The 27,277-nt window shown below is 50.9% G+C and overlaps 1 protein-coding gene across 1 annotated transcript in view; it reads right to left on the bottom strand.

The window, feature by feature from the left end:
- Positions 1–8,141: 8,141 nt before the first annotated feature.
- The window catches only part of LOC309657329 (short transient receptor potential channel 7), a 59,479-nt gene continuing 40,343 nt past the window's right edge, over positions 8,142–27,277 (bottom strand). The window contains exons 5-8 of the mRNA XM_082454616.1: positions 21,994–22,215; positions 21,268–21,348; positions 14,146–14,221; positions 8,142–12,133 (exon numbers count right to left, since the gene is read on the bottom strand). Coding sequence (XP_082310742.1) covers positions 11,964–12,133; positions 14,146–14,221; positions 21,268–21,348; positions 21,994–22,215 — 549 coding nt within the window. The 3' untranslated portion in view covers positions 8,142–11,963. The remainder of the gene's footprint in view (positions 12,134–14,145; positions 14,222–21,267; positions 21,349–21,993; positions 22,216–27,277) is intronic.

Genomic DNA, 27,277 nt, shown 5'->3' with positions numbered 1-27,277 from the left:
TGCCCGAGTTTCCACGGTCCCTTCAGCGCCACCCAACCCGAGGAAAAGTGTGATGGGGGAATTTGTAGTGGAAAACAATAGTCTTAGCTGTTGCTTTTTTTTTTTTTTTAATTTATTTATTTATTTTTGGCTGTGTTGGGTCTTCGTTTCCATGTGAGGGCTTCCTCTAGTTGCGGCGAGCGGGGGCCACTCTTCATCGCAGTGCGCGGGCCTCTCACTGTCGCGGCCTCTCTTGTTGCAGAGCACAGGCTCCAGACGCGCAGGCTCAGTAGTTGTGGCTCACGGGCCCAGTTGCTCCGCGGCATGTGGGATCTTCCCAGACCAGGGCTCGAACCCGTGTCCCCTGCATTGGCAGACAGATTCTCAACCGCTGCACCACCAGGGAAGCCCTTAGCTGTTGCTTTTGCAAATTTTTTAAACACATGACAGGTCAACGTGAGCTGGGGGGGGCCTGAAGCTTAAGCTTCATTGCCTCACCGTAAACCCAGCTGGATCCATCCTGAACATGTTCCTCTGCCAGAGGGAACCTGTTATCCTTAGGTCACTTCCCGAGTCAGTGACCTACAGTGGCTCCCACTGACCTTTTTAAAATGAAACTCATTCCCCTTGATTTTTATTCTGGTTGTAAAAATAGTATTTGGTCATTACTGAGAAAATATTAACAAGGGTAAAGGAGACAATTAACGTCATCCTGGAGCAAACCCCGCAGGCAAGCAGTAACAATTTAGTTTCACTCTTCTTCCATCCCCTGCTAGGGATTTGACAGGACATTGAAGCAGACAGGTTGGAATGTCCAGACGTCAGCACGTGGGCTCGCATGGTGCTCCCCCTTTCAGTCTGGCGGGTTATTCTAGAACATTCCTGATTGCCAGCCTCCATTATTGTTCCCACCCAAAGCCCTTTAAGGCTCAAATGAGGGCCTGACCAGAAGATGTGACACAGCTGTGGGTCTTGATAAGAGATACCTGTTTTGGCTCCAGCCTGTTTGAGATGGGGGGAAAAGGTCTTTCCTTGTCTACTGACCCAGATCTGTGAGCTGAGGGGTCCCAAGGACAGACAAACCGAGGGCTGGTCCTGCTTCCAACTCTGTCTGGGATGCCTGATATGGGGGGGTGGGGAACAGTAGGGGCAGGGGACCTGCCACAAAGGAAGGAATGGCAAGGGCCATCAGGCTCAGCCTTCCTTTGGTTCAGGTATGGCTGAACCTCTACCTGGGAGGTATAAGGGATGGCTCAGGCGACCTGTAACCCACCCCCATGGCCAGAGGGCAGCACCAGCTAGAAAGACTTGGTCTGAGTCAGCAGGAAACTCTAGGATTGGGGACCTGCATGGAGGCATGTCACCAACTCTTGTCTTCAATACATCCTTCTCCTGGCCACCCCCAGAGGGTGCCCCTGGGCAGCCTGTGGGGAGGCTGGGGAACTGCAGCTCTGCCTCCAGATTCTGCTCCAGAGCTGGGGTCCTGGGTGGGAAGTTAGAGGCCTGACTCCCCTCTCAGGGGTTGAGTCCAGGCCCTGCATGGACAGGCATGCCTCCCTACTCACCTCCCATCCCAAGGACCAGGCCAAGCCTGCAAACCTGGTCCTCTAGAGAAGACTCTTCCTTTGTGATGGGCCCCCTGGTCGCTGGTCTGGGCTTCCTGCAGACCCTGTCTTCATGGGCACAAATCCCAAAGTCACTTCCCAAGTTAACAGGAGGTGGGAGAGGAGAGACATCCTCTGACAACACCCTTCCTACCCCACCCCCCTGCCCACGTATACTTACCATGTAGGGGAGGATTTCCATCCTTGACTAGAAAGAGGAGGAAAATCCAAGTTTACACAATTTTGGAGCATATTCTTTCAGGAATAATTAGAAAATTATTCCTAAAAGATTATTCCTGATTTCCATAAAGGAAAATTATGTTTTCTTTTTCTTCCAAAGTTTAAACAGAACAAAACAAAAAACAACTTGGTTTCTCTCTCATAAAACTCCTAGGGATCCCAATTATCTTAATTTTGGAGAAGTCCCTCCCTGCAGCCAATGAGCCCTGCTCCACACCTGCTCGGGCAGGATCTGGGTGTCGCGGGGGACAGCTCTCATTTCTTCCCTGTTCTTCCTCTGCCTCTGCCTCTGGGTGGTGTCATCTTCTCCCATGGGGAGTGACAGGGTCCGGATCCTGGTCAGAGGCTACGAGCAGAAGGGACCATGGATGTGGGGTCAGACCAGAGAAAGGCCCCCTGACTGAAGCAGCAGCACATTGGTGCTAAAGAATGTGCTGATTCACATGAAGAAACCTGAGAGAATGTCCTTTTTGCTCTGTCAGTTCTTCACAGGGAGGGAGGGACAAATATGCCCATGGCCTGATTCATGAGGAAATGTGATTATTTAAAAAAAAGTTTTAAGTGAGAGAACTGAAGCTGTCCTTTAAGTGGCATTTTAAAACCGAAATTAGAAACTACATTAGCATTGCCATTTGATGCTGAGGCACAAGAGATTTGACCTGTTCCTCCCCTGCGGCTCAGGCTCCCAGGTCAGAAGTTAGGGGGTCTCCATCTGAGAAGGTTTCTTCTGGAGCGTCATACGTGGTCCCTGCCCCTCAGTACTGCTGGGGAAGGGGCTTTTCCCACCACTCCCTAAGGAGGCTGCCTGCAGGCTCCTGCAGGCTCTCTCTGCTGGACGGGAGAAGTGGGCCGGATGACTGGGAATCATCTGGCCCTTCTTTGAGAAAGCCTTTAAAATGACACTCCGCCAGATACAGTGTTGAGTGGATTTTCTCAACATCTCAGCTGCAACCAAAGAGGGAAAACAAGAAGATGCATGGGGGTGTTAAGGGCATTTGAGAAATGACAATCCCCCATCCAGCTCGGTGGGGTCCTGAGTTCACCGGCCCAGGCAAGTAAGGGACTGTCCTGCACTGCCCCACAAGGGTTGCTGGGCCGTGGGGTAGCGTTCTCCAGGGACTGGGTCTGTTTCCCCTTATGGTACCCGTTCTCCCCAAACCGCTCCCCAAAGCTCCCATCTCTGTTGGCAGAACCTGCCTGCTGGGGATGGAGGAGATGGAGGGATGAGGGGTCCCTCCCAGGTGATCCAGTGCCAGGACATCCAGGAAGCTTGCTGTCCTCACTGGGGCAGGTTGTCTGCTCAGGGCTCTGCTCTCTGACTCCAGGTGAGCCCTAAGATCCCAGGACAGAGGGATCTCTGCCTGTGCCCCCGTGCAGGCATGACATTTCCTCACCTCCAAGAAACAGGACACCAAATCCAAACAAGGCCATCCCTGGAGAATGTTATTACCCCAGCCCCTGTTAGTGTTTCCAGTCCCTTTACCGTGTTTTCACTTCATAATGATGCTGTTTGATAATGGTTATGCAGCATAGGATAGAGTGGGGTTGAACTGCCCACCCCTACTTTTTTTCTTGCCTCCAATTCTTTATCCCCCATCTTTTCTACATGTCCAAATTTTACACATCCTTCCAAAACTTCACCTTGGTGAAGACAAGAGAGCTAGCAAGAGCACTAGACCACGAGTGCCCATCAGTCAAGCAACTTGATAACTGTACTGTTTGGCAAGGGGACTTCTGTAGCAATGGTGTCCAAATACAGTCGACCATCAGGAGCATCTTAAAATGTAGATTCCTAGGCTCCACCCCCTGTCTGGCAATCTACATTATCAGCAAGTGTCCCCGGGGATTCTGAGGCAGGGAGTCCTAGGACTGCACTGAGAAATGCCCTGAAAGGCTTGTCCCTCCTGCACCAGGCTGCCTCCCAGGACAGGGCTTCTACACATGTTGTCCAGCCGAAGGGCACCCCTCCCATTCACCTGTGTCCATGGGCACCCACCCTGCACCCAGTCCCGTTCACCAGGCTCAGGGGCCCCGGGGGTTAACTTCCACTCAATGGGACCCTTGCATTGCATAAACTCTTTCTATGCAAAGAGGATAACAAATCCTGCCCTGCCCACCTGGCTGGGTTGTTGTTTTAATTAAGTGAGATAAGGGATGTGAAAGTGCTCTGAGAGCTGTAAGGCTGGGAATCGAAGGGAGGGTTATCTGTGCCTGCTTGGCAATGATTCACTGATTGTCTTGTGACATCCGTCTCTGTACTGCCCACCACGCTTATTAAAAATCTCACAAATCTACTTAACCACTCCCAGCTGAGGGCTTGGCTTTGTTGACTGGCTGCATTCAGCTTGTTCAGCAAAGCCTGCCTCCTTCCACAAGATGGCCAGAGCTGTTTTGTTGGTTTCTGTTGGTGGACAGAAACAGGATTTCTTCCCAGGTGGAGCAAAGCTGACCTGGGTAGATGGGAACCCACACTGTGGCTTCATTAACACTTGCTGACTTGCGTTCTTGGGCTGTTGGTTGAGGCCCCAGGAGTAAGTCATCCTCTTGGGGTGAATGGGTAAGATTCCTCTCCTCCGGTGGGGGGCACCATGCTTCGGTTCCTTTGTTTGAGTTATCTACCGCTTGGGTGAGACGCCATCTCAAAACTTAGAGTCTTAAAACAACACTTTATTGTTTCCCGTGATTCTGTGGTTGACAGGCTTCAGCTGGGCGGTTCTGCTCCCCGTGGCTGACCCGCTCCCGAGGCTGCTCTCAGTTGGGAGCTTGGCTCCACTGGAAAGGACCAGAGGCTTCTCATCCTCCCAGGTTTCTCTCCGCACGGCGTCTGCACAGTGAGTTGTGCAGCCGAGCTTCTCCACGATGTAGCAGCCGCCTACCACGAGGACGAGCCCATGCTCACGGAGCCACTGCTGGTGCCCAGCTGGGCCCCCTGAGTCACAGGACCAAGCCTAGTGTCCACGTGGGAGGGGAAGAAGCAAAGGCAGGCGACCCCAGAGGCATGCGTCCTGGGGGCCCCTGATGTGCTAATTCCCCACAACCTCACTTTCTTTCTTGGGAAGTCACCCCCATACATCATAGAAGAGGGCAGCAGCCAGGCTTGTGTTTACCTGCTCTCTTTCCACTGGCACCAGTGTTGCTGGGCTTGGAGGCCTGGGGTGTGACTTGGGGAAGTTCCGGAGACCCCCCTGCTCCTATGCTCTGTGCCAACGGTGGCTTCTGTCCCTGGGCGACCACAGCCTGTACGGAGGAGACTCAGAGGCCTGGCAGGTAAGCAGTTTCTCTATTACTTTCTGCAGTAGCACAGCTGCACACGCATGCTGCCTCTTGCACGTCAGTTCTGGCCTTCTCTTTCTGGGGGTGGCCTCCGGAGAGGCCTGTGGGGGCCCCTGCACAGCCTCCCAGGCTCCATGAAGATGGCGCCACAGACCTTGTCACTCTTCACATTTGCTTGCGTTGCCTCAGTTTTCTGCCGCCAGGGGACCTGTGTGACAGTGTGTGGGGGGGGCCCTGCCTCCTCTGGCTGGAGAGTGCTGGGAGCCAGATCCCATTCTCACCTCCAAACCCCTCTCCTCATGTCTCTGACCAAGTGGTGGGCACCAGGGGTGACCAGCGGGGTCTCGGCATGCCTCGGGTCTATTCAGAGTTGAGGGCACCTGGCCCGGGACCCTGTGGGTAGATGTGCACCTGGGCTGTGTGGGGAGTGACAGTCCCCTTGGTTTCCTCACACATCTGGGCTTTTGTCTCAAACCGTCGGCTCTGTCTTCTGGAAGAGGTCCCTTCTGTTTCACCTCAGGCTGAATCTTTCATGTCATATGTGTGTATGCAGGGAGAGGACAGACTGGAGCGTCTTTAAGAATCAGCAAAATGGTATTTCTACCCTTTGGGAGAAAAATTGAGGATGTGTCCAGAGTAACTAGAATACTGATCTGTACCAGCCTCTCGCTGCAGCCTCAGCACAATGGAAATCGCTCACCTCTGCGTTGCAGCCGTTCACCTGGAGGCTCGGAAGTCCCAGGGCGCAGGAACACGTCCGTGTGTCTTTGGAGGGGGATATCATGAGACACTCTGGCCCCCCAGCCCCATGGCCTTTGCTGAGGCTCAGAATACACATTCTGTTCATGCTGCTTGTTACAGACAGGGATGACGCTGTGAGCATCTTTACGTGAAGACGTGTCTGAAAAAGCCGCTAGGCTCTCAGAACATTCACCTTCAGCCGGGCTCCACAGGCCTTGGGGGCTTCTAATTTAGTTCTGCAGGCTGGGGAGCCACCAGAGGCTGTGGTTTGCTGGGGTGTCTGTCTTGTGATTGATTGGAGCTGAGAGTGAAACCCTGGGGCTCTGTTCTGTTCTATCCTTGAAGTGATCAGGAGTTACTTCCTGCCTCGAGGAGACTGACCCAGCTCCGGTCTGGGGTGGGCACTGCTCCCCCAGCACCACCAGTCCGAAAACCCTATGGGTCACTGGTACAGCTGCTGGGATTCATGCTACTCTCAATGACCTAAGCTCACCGAAAGCAGCACAAGTCCCCCAAATCCAATATTGAGTTGTATTGATATTTACGTAACTTGAATAGTCCACTTCACCAGCCTGCACCTACAAGTAAGGCTACATCTCCTATTTACAGCAGGAACTTCAGCAGCCAGAAATTGGTTATCCTCAGACTGCTCGTTATTTTGGGGGTTTCTGAGTGGTTAGCCCCCCAAACAAGGGTGATAACTGTAGTCACTATGCCCGCTGCCTTGTCCCGCTTTCTGCTTTGGCCCCCCTTGGTCTCCCCACTACTAACTGCCGGCAAAGCTGTTGAGAGGTGCCTCACTGGGACCACTGTCCATCACAGACGTGCCCAGGGTGCCAATTCTGGATCCTTCCAGAACTGGAGCCTGGGCGGATCACGGAGAAGAGTCCTCTCCCGGTCCTGAGCTGCACCCATCACCTGGGCCCCAGAGCAGCCAGTATGTCCAGCGTCTTGTGGATTCACTCTTGAACAGTTTAACCAGCTTGATACCATCACCCACCGTGTCTTCTTTAGAGTCTCAAGAAGAATAACCCTGACAGTTTCTGGTCCTTGCTCACCTAACTACAGAAATGCAAAACAGCCCCAGGGGGAGGATGGGGCAAATAAGTCCTAGAGTCATTTCTGTGTTCATCAGGATTCTGAGGATGTAAATGACATCCAGAAACCCAATGCAAACTAGCATCAACAAACATGAGACTTTATTTGGCAGCAAAGCTGAGAAGGCTTCTGGAACAGTTCCTCAGATGCAGGAAGAGCTTCAGGAAGAAGGGCATCAGGGGTGAGAATGTGGCACAGCTCCCCTCTCCACCTTTCCTCTCTTTCCTATCCCTCTATTTTTCTCCTCTCCCCACTCCCCTCCGAACTTTACTTCTTCCCTCTCCTTAATTTCTCATTTGTGACCTCATTTGCAGACAGCCTGTCTGTGTGGCAGGGAGGGGTCTACTGGTGTCCCAGATTCACATTCCCTTGTGCAGCAACCCTACTGGAAAAAAAGATCTCTCTTTCTCAGTGTGAACATAGATATCAATCTCAGGGCAGGCATGTGATCGCCCGGCTTGGGGCTGTGTTGGTTTCAGGGGCACGGGGTACTCTGGTAGGTTGTGTTGCGGTTGGGGTGTCATCTGTTTCCAGCCAAAGAGGGGTCACAGCCAGTACAAAGCCTGCACGCCCACGCCCTCCCCCGCCCCACTCCTGCCTGCCCTGCCTTCCTCTGCTTTATCCACGAGCACACAGGGCCCTGGAGGTGGTGGGGTGGAAGCGGCACAGTTTGCAGTGCTATCTACCCTGTGAGTGTTGAGTCTGCACTCAAGACACCTGAACGGGTCCTGGCACGCTTTTATTTGCATATACAAGGCCTTCTCTGGCCTTCTGCTTCCCCAGCGCACTGCTGGGACGGCAGGCCTCTGGCCTGGGAGTGTGTGGGGTCAGTGCCACGGGACCCGCGGCCTCGTCTGTCAGTGGGCACAGCTGATGGGCTCGTTGGGCCCAGTTATTCCTGATGCAGACGTTCTGAGGACGTGGAATCCGCACTTTTTAATCGTACTGTAATGAGAGTGCCCTCCACGCCTGTCCCGCTTGCTCCGGGGAGCCCCATCCTTCCCCCTCCTCCTCCTGCCTCCCTGGATGCCTACGGAGGGCGGCTGGGTGAGGACCTGGCCTTCCAGCTGTGGTCCCATTTCTATGGCCCTGAGCACTTTTCCTCCACAGGCAGGGCCAGGCTGCCTTGGCCTCTCAGCTCTCAGGCCCTCCCCTCCATCCCTCTCCCGCCTCCTCCCCTATCCCTCTCCCGCCCCCTCTGAGGGAAGCAGGGCTGGGTAGGGGAGAGCCCTAGCTCCTCAAACACCGCTTCTTTCAAACGTTTTGATTCTTTCCTCAATCTTCTCTCTTCTTTAAAGGCTCAGGCCTTTGGGAACCCAAGACCTAGACACCTTTCTTTTTTCCCTGCATCTCTGTCATTTTTTCCCTGAGGTAAAGGGCATGGGACATCCCTGTGGCTTGACCGTGGTGGGAAAGCAGAGGGAGAAACCCGGCTCATTTACCTAGGAAGAGCCAGCCAGGCGGCCTCTGCTCGAGGCTGGGGAACCTCGGAAGCTTGCTGTGTCTGCAGAGAGGGCGGAAGGGGGTTTGCTGCCTAGTTAACCAGCCTGGGTTGATTGACGTCCGCGTGCTTCTCCTGGCGTCCCTTCTCTCTAGTAGATCACCCTTCAAGGGATAAGAGGAAGGGATGGGATAAACATAGAATGGGGCGTGGCCTCCCTGCCACAGTGGGATCAAAACTCCTAATTCCTGTCAGCCCCCCAGAGCCTCAGGCTCTACCCTTTACAGAAGCATTAATGAGTGCTTTCAGGAGTGACAGGCCGTGAGGCCGCTTATTTTTAACCAGACAACGGAGGCTGAGCTCCTGAGTGGGACGAGGTGTCTCAGCCTCCCTGAGGCAAGCAGACCTGGAGGTGTCTGTCACGGGCTTCCCAGGCCTGCGGCCGCTGGGAGGAACATTTGCAGAGTCGCACCCAGGTTAGGGAATCTCCTTCGGCCTGGGCTGCTTTGGCCAGTGTTTTGTCTCCTGGGCCTCCTTGGGACGGAGGGAGGTGCTCTGTGATGGGCAGAGGAGGCCGGCTGTGTTTTCTCAAGTGTGTGAGCTCTCCTCCTTCAGAAATAGCTCTGGGTACTAATTGGGGGGTTTTGCCCAGGAAGTGTTCCTAGGATCTGTCAGGTCCTACTAGGAACCATCAGAAGGTGACAAGTCACTGGAGACTTTGCTGCTTAACCACTGGTTACCCAGCAACCTGGACAGGGCCGCCTCTCCGGAGCCCCACAAGCACTGGGAGACAGGTTACAAGCATACACTAAAGTTACAGACTAAATAATGACTGTTGTGTAGAGGGCTGCGAGGGGACGGATCGGGTGCTTTGGGAAGTGTGAGTCTGGGAGGGCCTGGGCCCTTTCTCCTCCCCCTCTCTGTACTTGTGCCTTTCCCAGACTCCATTCCTCTGTCTCCTGTTTCGTCTCTCCAAGAACTGCTTCTCCTGCCTGGCTAATTCCACAGGAGCCAAGGAAATGGGGGAAAGTGAGGGAGGTTGTCAGTGCCTGGAAAACCACTAAGTGCCTGCCCCCGGCTCCAGGCTGACAGCTCTGCCAGCCCTCAGTTCCAAGGCCTCTCCAACAGCGTTCCATGAAAGAGACGTCCCTCCCCTCCTCCACATCCCTCTGGCAGCCATGAATCCATTCCTGGACTACCGTCACCCCCCAAGATGTGGCAGCCAGAGCCTAACGGATGCTGCTAGTTTTCGTTCCTAGTTTTCAGTTACTTAGTGGGACTTGTTTTCCTTTATCTCCTTAAGGGGCAAATTGGAGACTTGGGTTTGATAGGAAAAGGGCACCCCAGGATTTGAAAAATAGGGTTGCCAGCTGCCTCTGGTAGAAGGCAGATAGGGAAATTGAATAATGCATCTTAGAAATGTTTATTAGCATTCTGATGATGATAAGTGAGGGATCTGAAAGGAAATCTTCCACAAGTGTTGGTAACTTGTCCCCTGGTTAGGGAGGCTGATGTGTTTTGTGGGAAGAGTAGTTAATTTATCCCCCACTGGACACATATGTGTCTCATCCCCAATACTTAGCAAGGGACTCGGGAAATTCTGCTGAAGGGATTCAGTCATCCTCTGCAGGCTTTTGGGGGTGGGGGCGGTGGAGCATGGATGAGCATTTGAGAAAAGCTGCAGGTATTCTCTCCGTAACAACGCACCCTCACAAGGACAAGCTCACAATTTGATGGGCACTTCAGGATTTGCAGGTTCTTTGAAATCCATCCATGGACCCTCACATAGACCCCAGGGGAAAATCTCCTGGACCAGAGTTTACATCCGTAAGGCCCCCTGCACATACATGTGCCCCCGATCCCTGTCGGACGCCTCTGCTTCCTTCTTGCTGAGCACTGGGTACCGGTGCCAGGAAGGCCTGGGTTGGAGTCACATTTCAGGGCAGCTTCTCCAGTCACCCATCTTGGCTGCCAAGGCCCAACAAATGTGGGCTTTTTTCCCCCTAGAAATGGGGAAGATTTGGCAAAACTGGGCCTGCATTCCTTACGGCAACGATTAGCTGGGCTTGGCGTCTATGCCCGCTTTAGGTAGGGGGTGGCTGTCTGGGGTGTCAGGGCCTCTTCCCGCCACCTCAATGCTGGGACCAATTCAGTTCTGTTTATCACCCCAGTTGATCTGCACTTTTCTTAGAGCAGAGTTAAGTAAACAATTTTATCTCTGAAGATATACTGCATATCACAAAACACAAGTCTCCTCATACATATGCATATGGGAAACGCTCATATACACACCTGTTTGGCCCATCCAGGTTGTCTGCAAGGCATCTGAATTTATGACCTGATCCTCTTCCTCCTCATAGGGTTGCTGTGATGGTTCAGTGGACTGATGCATGCAGAGCCCTCAGCACAGTGCCTGGTACACAGCAAGTGCTCACTCATCACATCCAGCCGGTGTTACTAGTAAGTGATCCTTGGGGCCCAGCGGCATCTTCTCTAGCCCGCTCAGAATGGGCGTTGCTCGGGACTGGGGCGCCCTCTGGTGGCTGCGCTCCCTACTCACACCTAGGCCCCACCGGAAAGATTTTAGGCTCCTTTTCATCAGGCTCCCCTTCCCCTGCCACTCAGGGGGAGAGCGGGAGAGGTGGGACGGGAGAAAATGTTCCGCTTCCCTCACCATTTCCTTTGCCTCCTTCCTGACCTTGGGGAGGTTGGGGTCACTATGTCTGGGGACAGGAGGAGACGCTTGGAGGTGGGGGTCCTGGCTGCGTGACCCCCATGGTTGGTACCTGCCCCCTCCCACTTGCTCATTCTCCTCCCGGAGCAGCAGATGCCCAAGGCCACCTCCAGAGAGGACGCAGGACAACAGGAGGGCAGCGCATCCACAGAGGCTCCCCAGGCTATTATGAGGTAATTTTATTTCTTTCCATTTCAGGTAAAAATAGTAAATACAAGATAATTTTAATAAAGGTAAAAATACATCATTTGGATTTTGTCGTTGTTCTCTGAACAGTGCTACCTACAGTACAATTTTTGATTTAGGATTTTTAAACCTTTTTTTATATAAACAAATAGAGCGATTTTGCTATTAGGCTATCTGTGTTCTCATCTGGCACTTAAGAATAGATCACAGGTCACCTCCCAGTTCCTTTGGATGTGTGTGGGTGGCGGGGAGGGAGTGAGCAGGGCTGCATGGGATGAGGTGGTTTGGCTTCCTGGATGCAGACAGCTCAGCAGTCCGTGTGCAGTGGGAGGGCACGAGTGTGCATCCGAGATGGCCTTTGCCTGCGCTGCTCACAGGGACCTATGTCACTGTGACTGGACTGAAGGTGTCACATGCATCAGGGGGGTCACTTCCTCCCCTCCTCCTGTGGTCTAGTTTCTCACCCAACAGCCTAGATTCACAACAGTTCTGGGTCCAGGCAGGCCACTGGGCTGCAGATGTCAGCAAGGCTGGTCAGGACAGAGCCAGTTGGTCCCCTTAGCGTCCTAGAGGAGTGGCCCAGGCCCCTCCCCACCAGGGCTGGTGGCCAGGGCATCCCACCTGGCCTTGGAATGCTGGTAGAAGTCACAGGTGCCGATGCAGGCTGTTAAATGTCTTTGCCCTTGTTCACCCTCAGGTGGTCTTTGTTTAAGTTCCTTCCAAACTTCTCACTGAGCTGTTGGATGAGGTCTGCCAGCTCGCCGGTAGCTTGAGATTTCTCTTCAAGAAGCTCATAGCGCAGGCTGGAGATATCTTGCTTGATTTCCTTCAGTTCGCCTGCAAGGACAGATGAGATTTTGGTGAGATGAGCCCGCTGAAGGGGCTCATCCCATAGGCATTTGGGGTGTGCATCCTTCCCACAGAATGTCCCCCTAGAAATGGGGAAGATGTCAGGCTACTGGTCCAGCCCACCAAAGGTGGAGGTGAGGGGACGGGAGCTCTGTTTTGACCTAAATCCCACTCAGCTTCTACCGACGAAGGACCATTCATCTGCTTAAGACCCCTCTCCTCCCATTCCTGGTCACGCTCTCCATTAAGGGTTTGAGGTAGATGGAAGAATCAAGATCAGGGTTGTGAACTGCTAACACCTATTTTATCATGATTGTTAGAATGCTGGTTTTGGAGCCATTAGAAGCAGATTTCCAGACTCTAAGCAACACCCTTGTTAACTGAAACATTTTTTTCTCATCATGCTCCATGTTTTGTTCTGTCGTCGCAGGGAGGAGAAACTCCCAAGTGTCTGAGGGGATCAGCTCAGCACAGTGACTGCGGCCGTGGAGCCAGGCCGCCTCGCAGGAGCAGGGTCTGTCCGGACCACGCAAGCAGCACCCCTCACCGGTGCACCACGGTAGGCCTGCCTTCTCCTCTTTCTTTAGCAAGGGACCACAGGTAGCGTCTTCCACTTCTTTCCACAGCGAACCATGTGGTTAGAAATCCACATAGGCCTGGGCTGTGGGAATCTTCTTATTAACCACAAAGGGGAGTCGAAAGGTTCTCTCCTGGTTTGAGAGATACTGGACTTGGCTCAAGTGGGAGTCCACTGCCTGGGGTCACATTAGTCATACGTGTTTTTTAAGTATTCCTTATACACAGAAGATGCAGAGGTCTTAAAGGTACAGTTTGGCCAGTTTTGACAAAGGCATACATCCCCTATTTTCTTTCCATGGGGGCTTCGCTGAACCCCAGTTTCATGGTGTGATTCTAGTGGCGTGAACCTGGGCAGCCCCACCTTCTATAATCAGTCACATCCCTGTCAATCACGTTACACACTGCGGGGAGCTGGCTGCCATGACACCCGGCAGTTTTGTATTTGAGACCCAACAGTAGGGGTGGGTAGGTGGGCTGCTGCTCGGCTCCTAGACAGTGTCAGCCCCGGGGTCATTCGGTCATTGCTGACCCTGAGGCCGCACTGTGGATGTCCCAGGATGAAGCAGAGGGTCACTAACTGACTAGCCTCCTTCGGGAGGCCCCTGGGGTCCTGGCAAGGGAGAGACTGCATACGTTCACTCTTGGAGGAGGCTCTTTCTAGGTAGCAAATACTTGTCCCAGGTGTCTCATGAAGATTAATTACCTGGTGTATGGTAATTTGCTTTTCGTTTAAGAGTCACTGCTTAAAATAGACTGGAAAATAACCCACACAGGGAAAATAATGTAGTTTGCAAACTGCAGCGTGCATCAGGATGACCTGCCACCCTTATCACGATGCAGACCCCCAGGCCATGCCGATTCATTAGGTCTGGGTGGGCTCTAGATCCGCATTTTTATCAAGTGCTTCTCAGGTGGGGGATTCTTTGAGAAACTGCTGGTTGGTAGCTTCTGCGAGCCAGGAGGTTAGACAGGACAGAGCTAGCTAGAACCGGGGCTGCCGCGGAATCTGGAAGAGGTGTACGGTCTGCTGCTGTCTGTATGTGTGCTCAGGGCAGGAAGAGCTTGGGGCCATCCTGAGCTCCAGGGACATGAGGCCGACTCACGGCAGCCGTGACTGCACAAGGCACAACAACTGTGTGAGCGGGGCTCCGCGCCCTGTTGCTGGTGCTGAGATGGAGGCGCTACACGCAAAGACTGGGGGGCGGCTTTAAGGTCGGAGCTAAGGGCAGCCCCAGCTGATGGTCAGCCGGGGGACAGAGACCCCAGTCCTACAACTCCGTGGACCTGAATTCTGCCAACAGCCCAACGAGCCTCCCCAGGGCCTCCAGACAGGGACGTAGCCCCGCCGCCAACACCTTGACTTTAGCCTGGTGAGACCACGTCTGGCTTCCGCCCTACGGCAAATGAATCCAATCGCTTACCTTCATTGACTTCGTCATTTTCTCTATCCACCTGGGCCTTCAGGACATATCTTTTTATGAGCCGTTTCATGATTTTCTGAAATGTGAACATAAGGAAGGGATCAAACCAGCCCAGCCGAGCAGAGGCAGCTCGTGTGCTGTAGGTGTGAGTGCCTTCCCTCCTGCAGAGCGCCTGTCAGCACTGGGGGTCCTCCCTTGTCTGATGCCTCACTTTCAAGGGGTGCCCTGCCTAGTGGGGAAGGCTCCAGTACCTCTGGATTCAATACCACCTGAGCCCAGGATGTGAAAACAGCGTACTCTCAGTGGCAGAAGGTCCAGCCACGCAGAGAGACAGAATCACCTGAGATCCACGGGCACTGCTTGAGGGTCCTGGGCCTGCCTCTACCCTGGCCTTTGTGACCTTAGCCCATCATGCCCTCTTCTCGGGGCCTGAGCTCCGAAACACTTTCTTGTATTTCAACAACTGATGCAATCACAGGGCAGTAAGGAAATCTTAGCAGGCCAGCCCCGGTGGAGCTGCCTCCGTCAAGCTGCTGGGGAGGAGAGGAGGTTCACTTAGCCCACAGTCAGGACCAGGCACGGAGGACCAGTCCACTGTACTTTGGAAAATTCCCACCAGAGGCAGAGACAGATACAGCCTTGGGAGGGTTGGCCAAGATACCGCTTCCCTGAAGTCTCACCACCCGCCCGACGCTGTCACACTGTCGAGTCACGTTGGAGGTCCCACTTATTATGCAGATACCAGATTCTATAAGCCAAGGAGGCAGGAAGGAACACTTAAGAGCCACCAAGAATAGAGCCAAGTGTAAGAAAGACTGCAGGCGGTGAACTTTGGATTTTGCCAGTTAGTCGTTCCAGGGTTACTGCGATATCGCAGGATCTAAAAATGTTCTGGTGGCCGAGCCTTCTGAATCTGTAGGAGCCAAGCAGCACCGTGAAGGGGGGGATTCCCTGCCCCTCGGCATCCCTTCTGGTGACCGACTTGCCTGCTCACTCTGAGGACCGAGAGGACAGAGGTGGCATTTGCTAGGTTGAAGGGCCCTGAATTCTGTCCCCAGCTTTGCTGTGTGAGGTCAAGCAGGTGGCTAAGTTCTCTCTGACTACCTGGGCTCAGGAAAAGCTTCTTGCAAGTAGAAGAGAAGTGAGCTGCCGGGATGCAGAGAGCTGGAGGATTGATCTCATTATTATCACCAACTGGTGGTTCCCTCGGGGCCTTTAATGGTGACAACCTCGCCAAGGAGGCGTCTCCAGCCCTGTGAGTCCATGATTCAGTGTCCCGGGACCCTGAGCTCTGAGCCAGCTCACGTGGGCCACTTCTGCCCCTCCTCAGCCCCTGCTGGTGGTCCGCTTGGCTCTGTGGTTTGTGTCGTGCTCTAATTTCAGGCTGAACAGTTCATTAGCGAGTTGCCTTCGTGCTGCTCCTTCTCTGAGAGGCCTGGGTCTTGTCCTGTTGGTGGTTAAACTGCAACGCTAGATTTCTCACTGATGTCCTCATAGTCAATAAGGCAGGTTACCTAAGTTTTAAGAATCTGTGCCTTTTGTGGGACTCAGTGATGCTCTTTTCACTTTGAATTGGAAAAACAAAACAAAATAAACTTTGTCCCGAACCAGTTCTCATGGAGGAAAAACCCCAACAAACCAGATACCCAAGTGTCTGACATTCTTACTGAATAAGAAATTTGGAAGTATTCTACTGCAAACTTTCAGGCTGACATAAGACAAAGGGATCTAGTTAAAGTTTGTTGCCTTTTTAAAGGAAAACGTCAAGAATTAGAGGTCCTTCCATTTCTGGATCCATCAATTAAACAGACTGTATATTTACGATGTAGAATTATAAGCCAGAGAGTGGAAGTGGAGAGCTCCCTTTTCTGTGATGGAGCTGAGCAGAATCCTTTCATAGCTACGGCAGCAACTGTCATCCTCCTGGCTTCATGTGCACATTGTGTTTTAGTGCAACACGATTAAACTGATGACTTTAAAAGATTTCATAGTATGTGTTTATTATTAATGCAAATTTGTTGAGTACTTCCTGCAGCCCAGGAGTTGTGTTATCCTCCTTGACAAAACGACCTCATGGAATCCTCCCAGAAACCAGGTGAGATGGGGGTTGTCGTCTCCATTTACAGAGGAGGTCACTGAGGCTCAGAGAGCGAGGTGACTCCTCCAGGGTCACACAGCCAGAAAGTGGCAGATCTGGGATTTAACCAAAATGGAAACCAAAGCTGAGGCTTCGTCCAAGCTTCAGAAAAAGGTTAAGTGCACGATGGTTTTGGAGATGAGATGCAGGAAACTGGCTCCTGTTGGTCACAGGGGGCTTGGACCGCTTCTGGGTACCAATCTGTCCTTTACAAAGCACGAAGTCTTTTATGCAAGAAGAAGCCTCAGCTAGACTTCAGAGGATGGATTGTTAGCCCGCAGAAGAAGAGGGTCACTGGTATGTCATTGTCCTAAATGCCCGAGGCTTGCTCTTGAACCCTGGCATGCTTGATCTGAGCTGTGGTTTCTGCAGACCTGCAGCTCCAAGGGGAGAGCAGCAAGGGTTTGCTTTTAAGCCTCTCACCACAGATTAGGATTTTAGAGGTTTAATATGGAAGCAGAATCGCGTGAGCACGGCAGACACGCAGGGACCCTCTAACCTTCCTCCGTACCCCGGTTCACTCCCAGGAGTGACGTGTACCTTAAGGGAGAACAGTGTGACCACCTGTTGGTTGCTTAGAGACTTCATGCTCTGATGAGGACCTAGCCTCCCCTCTGGCATATGCATGTTAGACCACTTGGGATCTGTGGGAGCAAGATGCCAGTCTCGTCCCCAGCAAGTCTGAAATGGTTAGAAAATGACCAAAGTTCTCTTAACGTGGATGCTACAGAGGATCTCTGTTTGCAGAAAAGATGGACATCAAAAGCCTCCCCTACTTCACTATGTGGAGGAAAAGCATGGTCCTTTGTGATGAGTTTGCGACCCTTCCTGGCCATCTTCCATAGAGTTTTCACTTCATGGAGATAATAAACTTTCCCCAAATTCACACGCCCTTGTCAGTGCCAACTTGGCCCACTTTGCCCTGAGGCACTTAGCAAGTACTGGAGATGAGTATATTCAGTGATCTTACTCAGGAAAAATAACTAATAGTGAGGTGCCCGATGGGTAAGAATGGTTGTGACACTGAGACCCACATCCAGGCAGGGAGGCACACAGTTCCCCTGCCCAGACTCCAAGAGCCAGGTGGCCTCTGGCTGCTGCTGGTGAGGAGGGAATGGAAGGGACCGCTCTGTGCAGCCAGGGCAGCTGAGGACAGAGACAAGGAAGAGAATACACATGCTGAACGTGGCAAACCAAGTAGCATCCAGAGGAAAGCAATGCCGCCACCTAGGAACAGAGACATTGAGGAACATTTGGAAGAGAATGGGCAAAATGGATCACAGGACAAGTCATTTGTTAAACTGGGGTTTATCAGACCCAAGAATGGAAGAAATCAGTGTTGGCAAGCTGTCTATCCTGTTGGCTTTAATCTCTACAGAAAAGGTCATCTAGAAGGCAAAAGAGAGGACTCCCCACTGGGCTTTGGGGAAGGGATTGCATCGTAAAAGTTGGGGCTTATTTCAGTGATGGACTGTGACTAGATTCTACGATTCATTTGTGATGCAGCTTGTCTGCTTTGCCCATGAATGAAATGTATCCTCAGAGACTGAGTATATGAAGTCTGTACACACCCCAACAGGTGGACATGCCAGATCTTGGAACAGGTCAAGGGTAGCTTTGATAGGAAGCACACTTTGGCATTTTGCTGGTATCATGGTTTTGTTCCATTGCTTGGTCTCATGTCCACAGAGCCCAGATTGGAAAAAAAAAAAAAAAAAATTACAAAAGCAAGGAAGCAATTTTGTGAAAAATGACAATTCAGATCCCTGGAAGCCTAAGAAAAGCAAAGCACAGAGAGCCTCTGAAGTTTGGAGGAACTGCCTTCCCTTATAACAGAGAGCCCTAAAAAGCTGAAGGAATGACAAGCTTAAAATAAACACCCAACATGCTAAAGTTGAGCAATCAGCCAGATCCACTAGAGACACAAAGGAAACAAGCTTAACAACTACACATGTATCAACGACGGGGCTTTTATCTTATCGGGACCGCTCCAGAATGTCTCAGAACCTCGACAGTGAGAGGCTGACAGCATACATGCTCCGAGAGATGAAGGCTGTGGGCGCAGCCTGGATGGTAAGAAAGAGGGCGTGAGCTGGGCTCCTCACATTCTTGGCACTTTTGGAAGTTGCTTTGAGAGGAAAGCAATACAGTGTGGAAGGCCACCAGTGGGCCCAAGAAATCAGTTGAGCCATTTTTAGATCCCTGCCCAAGTCCTTCATTCTGTACCGGTTGCTGCCCCGTGATAGCAAAAGCACCTTCCGTTCCTAGCTTCCTCCCCGCCAGGCTCAGATAGAGCTCTTCCCAGTGTCTGTCAGACACAAACAGGGCAGGTTCCGACACTGTGAAGAGGAGTAAGGGGCCAGTGCCCTGGCAGCGTGATGGGGTGCAAGAGGGGTGCCCTTCTGAGTCAGACAGATCTCACTTCAACCATCCGTGTGACCTTTGCCACGAAGCCTGAATTCCCTCAGCTGTTCAGTGGGGGTTACAGATCCTGCCTCTCGCACATGCCCTAGTGTCTAGTCTGCTCCAGCTGCCTGTCTGTGTCAACTCAACGTTTACTCCTATTGGAGCAGATGATAGCTCAGGAAGATGCCCAGGCTTGACCTTGAAGGACTGAGCAAGGTGCGAATGTACAAATGCAAGATGCTTTCTGCTCCATCCACTGTCCTCTCAGCCCTCTCCCTCTGAGGCCCACTGGCCCAGTTTTTCTGTCTTCTTTCTGGTGACAATGATTTGAATAAGTCGCCCCAGGCTTTTCTTGCTGGATTCACAAAATACAGGGTGAGCCTGCTTTCCCAGGCCATCAGTAGCCTGAAGCTGCAAACCGGCTAATCTGTGTAATCATAGCAGGAAGCTCTCCGGGAGACTGAAGGCTGCAGGGACTCAGCCAGTGAGGATGAAAGACAGAAATGGGATTGCTCAAGACCACTCTGGAACGTGGCCTCGTTCATAAAGGATTCATCCTGGGTATAGACATTCATCACGTCAGCTGCCTTCCTTGATGTCAGCTGCTGATTCTGCTCAAAACCCAGGAGAGATCTGGCCCTAATCCATTAGGGTTTTCTTTTCTTTTCTTTTCTTTTTAATAATTTATTTTATTTATTTTATTTTTGGCTACATTGGGTCTTCATTGCTGCACGCGGGCTTTCTCTAGTTGCGGCGTGCAGGCTTCTCATTGCGGTGGCTTCTCTTGTTGGGGAGCACGGGCTCTAGGCGCGTGGGCTTCTGTAGTTGTGGCACATGGGCTCAGTAGTTGTGGCTCGCGGGCTCTAGAGCACAGGCTCAGTAGTTGTGGCGCAAGGGCTTAGTTGCTCCGCGGCATGTGGGATCTTCCCAGGCCAGGGCTCAAACCTGTGTCCCCTGCATTGGCAGGCGGATTCTTAACCACTGCGCCACCAGGGAAGCCCCTGTTAGGGTTTTCTATCTTTTCTGTGGCACAGATAATCTCTACTTCTCTCCGAGAAGCTGAGAAATAAAAATCCTTCCCCTGACCAAAGGATTTGTCCTGTAAAATAACTCAAAGCAGATCAAACTGGTCAGGTCCAATTTTGTGCACAATTAAAGACAAGACTTGCCCTCTGCCAATTTTTAGCCCATGTCACCTGATAAAACTATAAGTGCTACAAGGGACGGGCTGTTTCTTAATTGTACGCTTAACTCCTCGTAACTGCACAGCTAGCTTCTGAAATATGGTTGCAGATTCAATCAGAGACCTGTGTCTGGAAGATGCTAAGTCTGTAATGGCTCCCTCGGGGATGCTGGCACCAGGGTCATATCACCTTGGCCTGAAGGAACACTCAGGACAGCTTCAGATTTACATCTGATAGGAAATGGTCAGCATGGGTAAAACTGCTGGTCATTGGGAGTGGGAAAGCAGGAAAAGAATGGCCTGCACTTTTATAATCAATAACCTGTAGTAACCATTTATCACTGGCTGATGCAAACGGATACAGAGATTTTGCATTAATTTCCAAAAGCAAAGCAAGATCTGTAAGCATAAAAGTTCTCCTAACTTTTATAACAACAGACTTTGCCGGCTGGCAGTCTAAGGTCAGGTGCTTACCGAAGGCATCAGTATCCACCTGGTTGCTTAAGACAGATCCCTGGGAGCCATCCTGCGTGCCTGCCTCTCCCTACCCCGCGCCCGCTGGTTTGCAATACGTCCCTTTGGCGATGCATCCCAAATGTATATTGAGTCGTCAGTTTTTCTCCCTCACCCTTCTCACACTCCAAGTCGCCCTTCCTTGTACCCGGATGACTGTCACATCCTCCTCACTGGTCTCCCTGCTTCCACTCTTGTCCTCACCGGTCTCTTCTCATTATAGCAGTTAGCTAGTCTTCTTAAAGCACAAATAAAATTTTATCATCTTCTCCCTCCCCCAAGTTAAACTCCTCCCACTGCTTTCCTAGGTACATCAGAGTAAAATCCACCTCCTGCCCTTGCTCCAGCCCCCTGATTTCGACTCTGACCTCATCGTCCTCCCCTCTCCCCTGCTCGCTGAGCTCTAGCTGCTCTGGACCCACCAAGCTTCTCCCCTCTGGCTTTTGCTGATGCTCTTCCTCTGCCTGAAAGGCCCCACGTGGCCGCCTCCTTCTCATCTCTGAGGTTTTAGCTAACTGTCCTCTCCTTGAAGGTACATCCTCTGACAGCCATATCTAAGCAGGGGCTCCCTATTTTTCTCCATTTTAACATCTGATTGTTTTCTTCTTGGCACTTTTATCCATTTGAAGTTACATATTTATTTGTGTGTTTACTTGCTCATTGTGTCTCTCTCTCTATAGACTGGAAGTTCCAGTAAGATGGGAACCATGTCTGTATCCCCAGGAGGCAGCATGGTGCCTGGCATACAGTAGGCACTCAATAAATATTTGTCGAATGAAGGAAGGAATGAAGCTGTGTTCTGGGGGGAGTGACACAGCCACGTGACTAAATCGGTGTCTTAACGGAGTCCACTTCTGCCCATACCTGGGAAAGGGGTGGTTACCTGATATCTGGTGGGCTTGCTGTAAGTGTTATTTGCTGTCAGGTTTTCAGAATTCCTCATGCCAGCCTGGTAGCGAGTCTTCTGGGAAAAAAAATAGAGAATACGTAATATATAATACATAATACATGATACATGATTGTACATACATGCATGTTAGGACTCGAACAGGACCTGCATACGGGGCTGTCTCTAAAATGAGGACCCTCAGGAGGTCACTATACCCACTGCTGCTTGGCTTTCTAGAACATGTTCCTGGGGCCTCTAGTTCTGTAGGATGTCAGTGGGTTACAAATTACCATTTGGTCAGCTTTGTTTGGAAAGCACTCAGTTAAAGTGATGAGGGTGTCCTTCCTGCAAGACTCCCCAGAGATCTTAATATGCTAACAATTGAGAATCTCCAGGAGGGGGAGATAATGGGCAGGGAACCTTTCTTCGCAGACATCATAATGCAGATACTTTCCGGGAAGAGCTAATCTGCTTCCGAGTCCACTAAGGAGTCCCTCAGTGGGGTCCCGGCTCAGCCCGCAGGACGAGGGGCACTGCGGCCGGCCGGCTGCCCCTGCTGGCGCCGCAGCTTTGCTGATGCGCTGGCTGATTCTGAAAAGCATGGGGTCCCTCCGGGCTCCTGACTTCCCTTGTATCAGGGGCACCATCTGAATCACACACACACAGCTCCCCCTCCCCCTCCTGCTGCCTCTCTAGCCCCATAAGTCCCACGCTACCTACCCTGAATTTAGAATTCAGCATGCCCATTTCAAGGTCATTTTCACAGCTTTTGGCCTTAGATTTGCAGAGTTTTATGAGGCACATCTTGATTCTCATTATGAGATAATAAAATGATTTAGGACTTGGCACTAGATTAAAAGGAGCAGGTAGAGTTCTTCCTTCATCAAAATAAGACAGCCAGAGCTTTGCTCGGGCAAACTTCCACTCCACATCTGCATCCTCCTGTGAGGCAAGGAAAACAACAGCACACCATCAGAGGCAGTGCTATCCAACAGACACATAACGTCAGCCGCAAAGGAGAACCACACAAGGGCATTTACATTTTCTAAGAGCCACATTATAAAAGGTAAAATGAAACAAGTGAAGTTAATATCAGTGATGTATATTATTTAATCTGATAGATCCAAAATGTTATCATTTCAACATGTAATCATCATAAAAATTATTTATGAGGGCTTCCCTGGTGGCACAGTGGTTGAGAGTCTGCCTGCCAATGCAGGGGACGCGGGTTCGCGCCCTGGTCTGGGAGGATCCCATATGCCGCGGAGCAACTAGGCCCGTGAGCCACAACTACTGAGCCTGCGCGTCTGGAGCCTGTGCTCCGCAACAAGAGAGGCCGCGACGGTGAAAGGCCCGCACACCGCGATGAAGAGTGGCCCCGCTTGCCGCAACTAGAGAAAGCCCTCGCACAGAAACGAAGACCCAACACAGCCAAAAATAAATAAATAAATAAAATGCTGGCTTAACTCCTAGAGAGTTAAAAAAAAAAATTATTTATGAGATAGCTCAGATTTTCTTGGCATACTGAGTCTTCAAAATTGGCATGTATTCTACACTCATAGCACATCTCAATTTGGACTGGCCACATTTCGAGTGCTCAGTGCATGTGGTTCGTGGCTACCATATCAGACACCATCATGTGTTTCCTATTAGAAAGTGTATTTCTCATTGGTCAGAGTGCTGTCAAATGATGTTAAGAGGTCTAGTGTATGTAATTTAAGGGGAGCAAACCTGATGAGCTGGCAGGAGGTAGTCTGGCCATGCCCTCTTCCCTAGTGGTGGTGGTGGTAGATTTAAAGCCCAGATCTGTTACTTTTGAGTTGGTGGCAATGCCAGAAATGCTGAGTGGGGCCCCCTGAGAGGTAGCAGGGGTGTGTTTTCTGTAGGGAGGCTCCTTGGGCCCCTGTCCTAGGAGGGCAGTCTGAGGCCAGGAAAGAGGCGTGGGGTTTGGAATCAGCTGGACCCTTAATAGCTGTGTGACGTAGGTCTGTACGTCTTGGGCTGTAGTGGTCTTGGGCTTGCTCCTCTGCTCATGGTGACAGCCTGCTTCCCGTAGCCCTGAGGTCGGCACTGAATATGTGCTCTGTGAGCAGTGGGCTTTTCTCCCCACAGGCCCGAGCTATGCTTCAAGGGGCTGTGAGCCCAGCAGGGGCCCACATGAAGCTGCTGGGATGTGCCAGGAGAGTATAAGGTCATCACCAGCAGGCTTGCTTTTACTGAGACCCCATCAGCACCTGGCCTGCTCTATGGGGACATGCTATACAGGTCGTTTAGACTGGAAGCTTTGTGAGGACAGGGGTCATTCCTGGTCTCGGCTGTACAGCAGAGAGGTGTGGGAGGGACTGCCGACCTGAGAGGAAGGGTGATGCAGTGGAGAGAGCACAGGCTCCGAAGCCTGGCTGGGTTCAAACCCTGCCTCTGTTCCTTACTAGCTGTGTAACCATGGCAGGTGACTTAGCTGCTCTGGGCCTCAGTTTCCTCATCTGTAAAATGAGGATAATAATACCTACCTCATAGGCTCTTGTGGGAGTTAAAGAAGTTAATGCAGGAAAAACAATGTCAGATACTTAGTAAACCCTCAGTAAGTATTATTTGTATCTCCATAGCTTAATACATTGCCTGATGTTCAACCTTCAGTCACTCAGCAAACCTCCTACTATGTGCCCACCTAGCACTCACCTACTGTGTGCCTGGGCTGTGCTAGGTAGGTACTGGGGATGGCAATCCTGCCCTCCTGGGACAGGCAGCCTGGCCAATGACACGAGTATGTTAACTCATCAGCTCTTTGTATCTAGAGCTGGGCTAAGAGCTGGCTGCTGGGGGTCCTGGCCCTGGGGGTCAGGGAAGGCTGCCCCGAGGGCTAGCATTTGAGCTGAGATCCAAGGGGTGAGTAGTTCTCAACCAGGTCAAGTGCGGGTGGGCTGGGGTGGAGAAGAGTAGCAGTTAATTAGTGGAGAGGCAGTGAGAAGTGTAAACAATTCTTCGTAGGCAGTAAAGAACAGGAGACAAAGAGGTTCAGAGCTGGAAGGTGAAATGGAGGGAGGATTGTTTGTAGTTACTTTTTTTTTTTTTTTTTTTTTTTTTTTAAAAGATCAAGAGATGGGACTTCCCTGGTGGCGCAGTGGTTGAGAATCTGCCTGCCAATGCAGGGGACACTGGTTTGAGCCCTGGCCCGGGAAGATCCCACATGCCACGGAGCAACTAAGCCCGTGCGCCACAACTACTGAGCCTGTGCTCTAGGGCCCGTGAGCCACAACTACTGAGACCCCGTGCCACAACTACTGAAGCCCGTGCTCCACAACAAGAGAAGCCACCCAATGAGAAGCCTGCGCATCACAACAAAGAGTAGGCCCCGCTCGCCGCAACTAGAGAAAGCCAGTGAGCAGCAACAAAGACCCAATCCAGCCAAAAATAAATAAATAAATAAATTTATTAAAAAAAAAAAAGATCAAGAGATGCATTTAAATGCTGACAGGCAGGATTAGCTAGAGAGGGGGAGAGGGTGAGGATGTAGGTGGGGAGGGCTAATGTGCAGTGGCTGATCCCGAGGAGGGAGAGGGCAGGGGGCCAGGGCGCATGGCTGGGGCTGCTCAGGGGGAGAAGGCCTGTCTGCCTACAGGAGGGCAATGGCGGGGGGCGGGGCGGGGCAGGCACAGAGGCAGGCAGGTCTGTGGATTCGGACGTAGGTGCTCAAGATCTGTTGAATAAATAAGTGTTCTCCTGTAAGAACTTACAAATACATACTTCATTAAGGTTCATCGTGACCATGAACACTAGGCACGTCCCAGCAGCCGATCTCAGGGTCCTTGTACACGAATCACCAGTAAGACAGTGGGGACATTTGCTCTCACCAGACAAGGAGAAGCCCAGTGCCCAGTGGGCTGCAGTGGGCTCTCTCTGTCTCCTAGCACCGCCCTGTGGTGGATAACTGGACGTCACAAGCCGTGGGCTTGCTCACTTCTCTCCCAAACTAGTGGGCATCACTCATGCTAATCACGTGACTTCCCACGTTATGTTCATTTGGACCAACGCACAATGTGCTCGATAGGATGGGGCAGAACACCTGGGGTGAGTGCTCCAGAGACCCATGTATTCCAGGCACCATCTGGTTTCTCTTACACGTGGGGAAGCTGAGGCCCAGGAGGGCAGGGAAGGTTAGTTAGCAACAGCTCATTATCCACATAGGTGACCAAGTCTGTAAAACACTTAAATATATATATATATGTATATATATATATATATATATATATATATATATATATATATATATATATATATATATATATATATGTTGTTTGTCTGCTGACACAGTGCTGCGTTTTCCTGTAGGTGGCGGGGTGGCAGGGTGGTGAGGCTGGGGGCTAAGACCAAGGCTTCACACTGGCTCACCTCTTCTTGTCTCCTCTTACCTCTTTTTCTTGCTCAGTCTACACTCTTGCAGCGCAGTGCTGAGTATACCACATTGTTTTATCCCTCCCTGCCTTGGCACGTGCTGTTCCTACTGTTTAGAATACTCTTTTTTGGAGGGATTTTATGGACCAAATCTTCCCCCTAAAATTCATATGTTGAAGCCCTGACCATAAGTATCTTAGAGTGTGATTATCTTTGGAGAAAGGGCCTTTAAAGAGGTAATTAAGGTTAAATGAGGCTGTAGGGGTGGGGCCCTAATCCAATATGACTGGTGTCATCATAAGGAGAGGAAGAGATACACAGAGGAAAGGCCCTGTGAGGACACAGCAAGAAGGCAGTCATCGGCAAGCCAAGGAGAGAGGCCTTAGAAGAAACCAGTCCTCCAGTACCTTGATCTTGGACCTCTAGGCTCCAGAACTGTGAGAAAATAACTTTTTGTTATTTAAGGCACCCAGTCTGTGATATTTTGTTGTGAGAGCCCTAGCAAACAAATACATGGAAGTCTTAATTCTTTTCTATACACAAGTAATTGTTTCTTATAAAAGATTTAAGTACAGAGGTATACCAAGCAAACGCGAAAAGTCCTTTCAAATCTCCTTTCTTGTTTCACTCCCTTCCCCAGAGGATACCCTTTTTCTACCTTTGCTTTCTGTATCTGCACATTTGTATTATTACGTACATGAGACTTGCCTATGGATATTTTTCTACAGCTTGCATTTTTTCACTTAACAATATCATAGAGGTTTGCTCTGTCAGCACAAAAAAGTCTTTCTCATTGTTTATAAACAGTATTTTAAAGTCTATGCTATATCAGTTTATTTAAATATTCCTATGTTGATGGGCTATTTCCAAGTTTTTCTTTTAATGAACATCTATGTAAAATCATATTTCTGCACAGATTTGCTGAGTCAAAGGGTCAGTGCATTTTATTTTGTTTTAATGTTGCATTTATTTATTTGACTTTTAATAGGTAGAACAATGACATGATTTCTAAGCACAAGAGCGTATAAAGAGAAAGCCTGTACACCCACCATGACCTCTAACCCCCACCTCTCAACAGGCGCCCCTTGCTGTGCTCTTCTTGTGTACCCTTTCAGGTTATTTTTCTTTTTCAAATGATTATATGATCAAAAAGGAATATGTGTTCCTTTTGCTTCCTCTCTACATAGAGTACAGTATATACATTGTTCTGCGACTTGCCTTTTCTCTACTTACCATTATAATTGGAGGTCTTTCCACATCAGAATATAGAGAAAGTCCTCATCCTTTTAAAAGCTGCACAGTTTCCCTCTGTTCAGATCCATCATAATCTATTTAACTAGATTCCTAGCAATGCTCATTTAGTTTGTTTTACATCTCTTGCTGTTCCAAACAAGGCTGCAATCAATAGTTCATAGTTTTTGCATTTTAGATTTTGATAAATTGCCTCCTGATATACTGTCTTGACTCCTTTGTCTAGCAAAATCAGTCTTTGAACGGCCTTCAAGTATCACCTCTGCAAGCTTCGGCGCCCCCATCGTCACGCATTCTCTCTATTCTGCAGCTCCTACACCTGCTAGGACTTCTCTGGGTGTGCCGGCCCCACTGCACCGTA

This window comes from Balaenoptera physalus (genome assembly GCF_965194825.1).
Source record: "Balaenoptera physalus genome assembly, chromosome: 3".
NCBI lineage: Eukaryota > Metazoa > Chordata > Mammalia > Artiodactyla > Balaenopteridae > Balaenoptera > Balaenoptera physalus.
The sequence above is the reverse complement of the archived record's forward strand: the minus strand, read 5'-3'. Positions and strand labels throughout refer to the sequence as shown.